This window comes from Morone saxatilis, unplaced genomic scaffold (assembly GCF_004916995.1).
Source record: "Morone saxatilis isolate NCDOM2014 unplaced genomic scaffold, NCSU_SB_2.0 Contig8, whole genome shotgun sequence".
Taxonomy (NCBI): Eukaryota; Metazoa; Chordata; class Actinopteri; family Moronidae; genus Morone; species Morone saxatilis.
The window spans coordinates 9,619,498-9,627,412 of NW_023340257.1; the positions used below are offsets into that span (position 1 = coordinate 9,619,498).

The 7,915-nt window shown below is 49.5% G+C and overlaps 1 protein-coding gene across 1 annotated transcript in view; it reads right to left on the bottom strand.

Annotated features, from left to right (window-relative positions):
• Window positions 1-1,328: 1,328 nt before the first annotated feature.
• The window catches only part of LOC118342005 (cullin-9-like), an 11,717-nt gene continuing 5,130 nt past the window's right edge, over window positions 1,329-7,915 (bottom strand). Inside the window, exons 2-10 of the mRNA XM_035680429.1 lie at window positions 4,927-5,081; window positions 4,055-4,663; window positions 3,805-3,946; window positions 3,533-3,723; window positions 3,246-3,432; window positions 2,933-3,166; window positions 2,655-2,853; window positions 1,889-2,090; window positions 1,329-1,523 (exon numbers count right to left, since the gene is read on the bottom strand). Of these exons, the coding sequence (XP_035536322.1) occupies window positions 1,329-1,523; window positions 1,889-2,090; window positions 2,655-2,853; window positions 2,933-3,166; window positions 3,246-3,432; window positions 3,533-3,723; window positions 3,805-3,946; window positions 4,055-4,663; window positions 4,927-5,081 (2,114 nt within the window). The remainder of the gene's footprint in view (window positions 1,524-1,888; window positions 2,091-2,654; window positions 2,854-2,932; window positions 3,167-3,245; window positions 3,433-3,532; window positions 3,724-3,804; window positions 3,947-4,054; window positions 4,664-4,926; window positions 5,082-7,915) is intronic.

Below are 7,915 nucleotides of genomic sequence, written 5' to 3' on the forward strand. Positions count from 1 at the left end.
GAAACTGTCACAGAGAGTTGAAGCTGAGAGTCGGATGGGAATATAATAAAATACAACTGAACTACATTAATACAAAGACTAACATACATAACACCTCCGCGCACCTCCATCACACACCCTGGTGTGCTGTCTACTCCGTGTGATAGATGATGTCCTCTCCTGTATAGTCGCTCGATCCTCGTAGTGTATATGATGTACCACAGCCGCTGTGTAGTCGCTCCGTGTGTCTGTGATACCTGTGGTGTCTAGAATGCTCACATGATAGTCTAATGATGTACTCTGTTGCTGTCTGTGTCTGTGGTCTCTGTGTGTGGTCTGTGTCTTGTGTCTCCTCGTCGTTGTGTCTCTGTGTGGTGTAGTGCTCGATCATTTGTCGCTCTGCCCTCTCTCTCTGCCAACCTCGCTCGCTCGGCTCGCTCGTGTGCTGTCCCTGTGTCAGTGCATGTGCTGTCTCGTGTTCAGTCTACATAGATTCTGTGACAAACCACACAACACTGGTGTCCTGGCTCCTCAGTAGTGTGGACGTCTGTGTGTCGCTGCATGTGTCGGCAGCGCAACACATAGCCTTCAGAGTGACCTAACCCGGACCACCCTGCTTGTCTCACCATCACAAATAGCTCACACATCTCCACTCAAGAGCCTTGGCGAAGAGCTTGGTGGCCCGCCAAGAACAGTCACCCAGTCCTGCAACAGAAAGTTGTCCCTCCGACATCACTGTCCGGCCCAGCCTGCGACCTCATAACTCGCCACCTCCAACCTCCACACCCTACACCCACACATCTCCCCATGGCTGCACAAACGCCCACTGGAAGAGCAAAAAGAATCAACACCCACCACCCGGGCACAAACCCCCAAACCCCCACACACCCAGCCCCAACACCGTTACCACACACACCAGGTTACCCAAACCAAGACCCCAGCAGGTTACACCATAATCAACCTGGTGTGGACCTGCTTTCCTGTTCCGCTTTTCTCATCGAAGATTAAAACAGGCGCGAACCTTGCCAGCTGACAAGGCAGGGCACATGGAACCTTTCTCAAAAACGGGGACCCCCACGGGCGAGCTGCAAAACGATGTTTGGTTGGTGAAGGTTCTGACCAGCGCGCCTGAGAGACGCGGCCCCCAAAAGACAGTCACCCACGGGGGCACTCTGCGCGAGCCACAGCTTGCTGCTTGTCTTCGACCCGGACACCCCCTTCGCACGGGGCTTGGACGAACGAGGGAGTCCGAGGAGCCCGACGCCACCCAAGGTTACACACTCCTCACATAACCCTCACAGATCAAAAACCCTAGTTTCCTGATAGACAGATTGATCTGACTCGGCCCCTCACCCTTTAGTCTGGAGCATGAGGTCGATGGCGGCGGGGACGGCTCCCAGAAGGCCTTTGGAGCCTTCGGGCGTGGCCGAGCCGATGCTGGCGAAGATCTCCAACATCATCTGGGTGCCGGACTCGGAGAGCGGGACGCTGCTGCCGACGCTGCGGAGGTCGTGTTTACTGGCTCCAGTGATCACCTTCAGAGTCTGACGACAACAGAATACACTGTATCTTTATGGATATGATCATATACACTGTACTTTATGGATGATATTGATGCAGTATACACTGTATCTTTATGGCTTGATATTGATCCTTTATGTACTTTGAGGCTTTAGTTGGATTCAAATGCTGATATGGGATCATTGTTGAACCGTTAGTCTGCCCCACCTACCAGAAAACACCTAAAAGCCTATGCTAACTGATAAAGGCTGATAAGGTTGTCCGATGGTATTAGTTAAGTATTGATTACTTGATCGTACTGTTACTGTTACTTGACAACTCAAACGAGAATACACACACACACACACACGTATAAATAAAGTAGATTTCAGTGGCTGTGGAAACTCACTGCGAGCGCCAGCTGCTGGATGTGAGTGACAGTGGAGAACTCCTGCATGCAGGACAGGACGGCTTTGACTCCGCCCTCGGTGGCGAAGGAGACCCTCCACTCATATTTCAGCATGAGGAGGTGAGTGAGCCTCAGCGTACTGGTCACCAGGTCTTTGGAGGATGAGCCCAGCAGCTCCACCAGCAGCTTCAGCACCTTGTCCCTGTCAGAGGACCAACAGGGGACATTCAACGACCGATCCATCAATGACACATATCCATCAATGACACATATCCATCAATGACACATATCCATCAATGACACATATGAGATGAGAATTAAATCTTATTTGTAAAATATAAGAAAGTTTTGTCTCTTAAATGAAATAAATCCCTCCCTGAACCACCAGCTCTGTGGATTTCCCAGAAATGTCCAAACTCCCACGTTGCCTGAAGTATTCACTGGCAGTGTGTAATTCCTAGAACACACTGCTCTCCCAGGTCCCTGAACTACTCACAGGTTCCACGTGCTCACTAAACTACGCAGTCTGTCAATTTCCTGGAACACACCCTATATCCGGGTATCTTGAACAGCTCACGAGATCTGTGTATTACCTGGAAACGCTCCCAACAAGCCACCCAGCCAGTCCTGTCTGCAAACACAGCAGGTGTATTATATTACCTGGAAACACTCCACATTCCCACACCCCATGAACTACCCTCAGACCGCTTCACTTCCTGCAGTCTCTCCGGCTGGGTGTATTTCCTGGCCGGTCACCGTTTCTTACCGGATAGTCTGGGCAGAGTCGCTCCTCATGGAGTTCTTCTCCTGCGTCCCCTTGTCCTCCAGCAGCCGGGTGATGAAGAGGACGGCGGCCAGCTGCTGGGCCTGGTCTGAGCCCGCCCCCCCTTTCTTCAGGATGTCCACCACCTCCCCCAACTTCTCCAAAACCGTCTTCTTCCCCTGAACCCTCGGGTTGTTGAACACTGCAGGAGACACACAGCACTAATGACACATCTACTTCAGACCCCTCAGGTCTCCCCCCTCAGGTCTCCCCCCTCCCACCTTTCATCTTGTCCTCCAGGTCTTCGGGGTACTTGCTGTCGTCCTCTGAGGGCAGCTCGCTCTCTGTCTCCGGGCTGCCGCAGCCGGAGTCGGCAGGAGGTTCCTTCTTTGCTTTCTTGGAGACGGAGCCCATCGCTGAGGACGAGGACGCTGAGGCTGACGATGAAGAGGAGGAGCTCTGTCCTCCACCTCCACCTCCTCCTCCGAGGCCGGATGAGCTCAGAGAGCTTTCAGCTGAAAGACAGACCACAGTCAGACTCCTAGATACTGCTTTATAAACACAGACAGAGAGAGAGAGACGTGTCCTCCTTACCCAGCAGCTCCTCGTCCTCCAGACTCCCCCCTCCTCTCCTCAGGTAGTGCTTGCAGAAGGCGTGGGAGCAGAGGAGGTCGCTGAGGCACGATGATGGCAGCTTCTGCTTCAGGTAGTGAAGCAGCTTCTTCGCCACGTCTCCGGGCACAGACAGACCGATCAGAGCCGAGTCGTCCAGCACCGCGTCCTGGAGCACAGACAGACAGAGGTCAGGGTATGAGTTCTTTAAAATTTGGCCTCAGTTTCCCAGCATTCCCCCAGCATTCCCCCCTCTCTGTGTGTCTCACCTGGTCTTCCAGGCTCTGCAGCAGGATGCCGTTGACCTCCTGCTGCTGTTTGGGCTCCAGTTTCTTAATGAAGAACAGGATCTCCCACCACTCGGCCCGGCTCAGAGCCAGCGGCTCCCTCTGCAGACCCTCGGACAGGTACGGCAGCGAGTAGAGACCGCCGGGGGGCTTCGAGAAGAACGTCTGACTCACTGAGGAAGAGGAGGAGACACAGTTTCACCTCAAGTATTAGCAACGTTACCGAGACGTCCTCTCAGGTGATCGGGTCTTACCTGCGGTGAGTTTGAGGGTCTCTGTCAGGGACGAGGCTTTCTCCTGCGTCTCCTTCTCAGCCTGACTGCTGCCGCCGCTGCCCACTATCTCCACCATGTGCCAGTGCACCCAGTAAGTCCTGGACAGGGAGTTCCAGTACACCTGGACACAACACAGACAGACAGTTACAGTCTCTGTGATCAGTTAGCAACCTGCCATCAATCTGTCACACCGATGGATGTGTTGCTTCCTGGATCCGGGTTTCCTCACCTGAACAGGTGGCGAGCCGTCGTTGCTGTAGCGAAACTCTCCTTCGTCTCCGGCGCTCACCTCCTCGTAGTCCTCCAGCATGCGGACCATCATGCCGCTCTTCAGGTTGTCCTGCACGTACTCCACGTAGGCCGAGCGGCTGGCGAAGTCGGAGCGCGTCTTGTATCCGTTTCCTGTCTTCTTCTTTGGCGGCGTGGCAGCAGGAGCTGCTACAGTGGAGGTGGCGGCGAGGATGACGGGGGAGGCGCAGAAGCGAGGCTGGAAGATGGACCTTAGGAGGGGGCGGGACAGCGCCTCGTCCCCCTGGTCCTCTACACAGGCCCCGCCTCCATCCAGGTGGTGGGCGGAGCCATCTGGAGGCTGGCGGTTCCGGTCCCAGCCCATCACGCGGACCAGCTCTGAGATCAGGTTGGCCATGGCCATGGTGAAGTCGAACTCCCGCTGAACACGGAGGTGCTCCGTCTGGTGGGCGGCGCTGGAGGAGGCGGGGGAGGGGCTGGCGTCCTGTCGGTCAGAGGGAGACTCCGCCCCCGCCGTGTTGAGTTTGTCCATCAGAGACGTCACGCACAGGTAACGCTTCACCAGAGAGAACAGCAGCTTCCCGGGAATCTGAAAAACAGTCTGTGTCATCACCAACAACAACAACAACAACAACAACAACAACACTTTAAAAGACAGGAAGTCACTGTACAGGTGGTGTTTAGTGGAGCACTGGGACCTGAGTACGGTCTTACAGGCTCACCAGGAACTGGTTGGGGGGTGAATTTGAGGATTTGGGTTGTTTGAGGACCATGTTGTGAGGGGGTCTGAGGGGGTCTGTGGGGGTCTGTGAGTCCTCACACCTGTACAAGGACCAGCCTGTGAGAGTTTACCTGAGGCAGGTGGATCCCTTCGAAGGAGATGCCGTGCTCCTCTGACGACGTGGTTTCAGCAAACAGCTCCAGCAGAGTGTAACGGTTGTCAAAGTCCATGTGCTGCTCGATGCCGTCCTGCTGACTGAGAGACAGCAGGACGTAGGCCCGACTGCCTGCAGACAGACAGAGAGAGACAGACAGTCAGAGAGGACAGACAGACAGTGTCGAGAGTTTGAGGATCATACAGGACAGGTCAGAGATGGAGGACAGAGACAAGAAGACAGACAGACAGGAGAGAGACAGACAGTACGAGACAGAGAGAGAGACAGAGAGACAGGAGAGAGAGAGACAGAGAGACAGAGAGAGACAGACAGAGAGACAGAGAGACAGAGAGACAGAACAGAGAATATTTTGAAGCTATACAGTTAAAGTGTCACCTCCATTATTAATGGACACTCACACGAAGAGTTACTAGAACCTTTGTGGAGAGTTACCACACTTCAGTGGACAATACCTTCAACAATACTGTAATCTACATCTATGAGCTTAACGCCATAAGCTCGACTGATTCATCTATTGAATAGAGTGTATGGCAAATGGGTTTAATATGGTAGACATCACGCTAAGGGATTTACTCTTACATTAACCTCAGTGCTATTCATCTGTTTCAAAGCACCATCACTTTTATCCCCAAAGGAGGAGTTCGGTGTTTCTGGGTAATGTTGGGTAGAAATACTTTGATATCAAGGTTTTATTTTTAGAGTGATTAGTTTTTACTGCAAGCTGCTGCTGTTGATCAGCTCATTTAAAGAGGATGGATGGAAGTTAAAGACAGAAAACATAAAACACAGAGACAGAGAGGCAACGTGTTCAATGTTTGGCATTAAAAGGCTTAATATTTATTTTATTATATATAGTTAGTGGAGTCAAAACAATAAGTCAATAAATGAACTACTTAAGCAATAATTTACATTATCGATTAATCATTTGTAAAGCACAAAACATTCACTGGTTTTCTCTTTTGTATCCGGTTGTGATGCAAAATTGTGATAGACGTCTTTTACTAATTTCTGACTTTGTATAGAGAATTAATCCATTCATTAAAAAAGCTGAATTGACAGACTAACCACTGCCCTAAACTGCAGCAGCAAATGAAAACCAGGAAAAGCTAATTGTGCTGGTCTTCTGCTTGTTTCCAGGAGACAAAGACAGATCTATGGAGGCGGAGCAGGAGGGGGAGAAGGAAATGAAGATGGTTCTTCACTGTCCTCCGATCTACCCACTGCCTGAAGAGATAGAAAAGGTAGGCAGTGATTCAAAAATCACGTCCCTGAAAACCACAGGCTGATTTTTGTATTTGACGTTACATCTGAACACCAGGGGAACTCCTCACTTTCAGCACAGACAAACATTCAGTTTTGGACCATACTGAACATGTTACCTTTCAAAACGACATGTTAATGAAAGACCATATTGACACAACATATGCTGTGAACAAATGTGATTTGTTTCTTTTTTTTTACAACCCAGAAATATAAAAGTGTAGAAAAACATATTTGTTACATCCTGATGAGTGTTTCAACACCGCACTCTCTCCATATGCTGCAGTCATCCATACGATTTCAACGAGACATGAGACAATGTTTCCTCTTTTAATCTTCCATCTGTTTTTAGATAAAGCACACGGGATGTAACATAGCAATGATGGCGTGTTGCTTTATACCCTTGTCAATGTCAGGTGGCAGTTACATGTTCCCATATGATATGCCATATGGTATGAATGTGAATTAGCAGGGAGTATCTCTTGCTTGTCCCTTTTAATCAGGAAGCACATAGGGGATCTACTACCGGTGTATTCTCTGTCTGTCAATGGAAATTATTATCTCCAAACACCATTTCTACAAATTAATAACTGATGCTAAAGCATTTGTTTCCCATAACACCATGGAAACTGTTTTTTTTATATGCTCTAAATGTAAATGAATGCATACAAAGCAAAGTAATTAGGTGAAGAAAATGTTCTTGGCAATGGGTATAACGAGCAGTAGTGTGAAAACAAGGTGTGTTTTAGAAAAGTTAATTAATTTCTCTTACCCTGGGGAACCACAGCCAACTTGGTGTCATTTGCACATACAACAATAACCCTCGTATAAATTATCCACATTATAACTGCAGAGGATTACAAACAGAGCAGCTGGCTGCTTTTCTGTCTTTAACAATCTACTCCTCTCTTGCTTGAGCTGGTTAAATATATTTTTCCTGTTTGACTCTTTGCCTCCACTTTACCCAGCTTCTGTGCGATACAATGTAATTGATCAATCACTGTCACCGAAGCTAAATCAAAGGTCGGTTTTATCTAACCACTTCATTTTAACTCAACTGATACTTCCACAGTGGAGCCAGCAGCACACTTACCTTTAGCTTTAGCAGTGTGTGTGTGCTGCTGCTGCATAGTAAAGACGTCAATAAGTTAGCTCATTGCAGAATACCATAATATGACACAGTGATATGATATGGCACACCCCTGCTGGCTTGTTTACAGCCTGTCTCGTCGTCCCGCTGCTGTTTCTGGTGCTGTCAGGTTTGACAGTAGTGGTGTTGTGTCCGCAGCTGTCCGTGCCATCAATACAGCGTTATCAAACTACGGTAAAAGCTAAATGACCTCATTTGCAATAAACTGTAATGATCCATCAGTATGTTAAGCTCCTGTACATTATTAGTTACATTTGTCTTTGGTGATCAGCTGGACATAGCAGTGCATAGAGCGCAGTCGTTAGATTGATGAGATAAATGGATGTATGAGGCTGCTCTCTACGTCTCTCTGTCTCTCTCAGTTCCTCTGTCTGTTGCTCTCTAGTCATTTATGGAATTTCTCATTGAGGACAGTAGGTGGCTGTGAACAATACACCCCGCGGTATTGTGTCAGGGTGGCCTTTCCATGCCTATGTGCAGACAAAATCCCTCCCAGCCTCCCCTGAAAGTCTCGTACACACACACAGACACACAC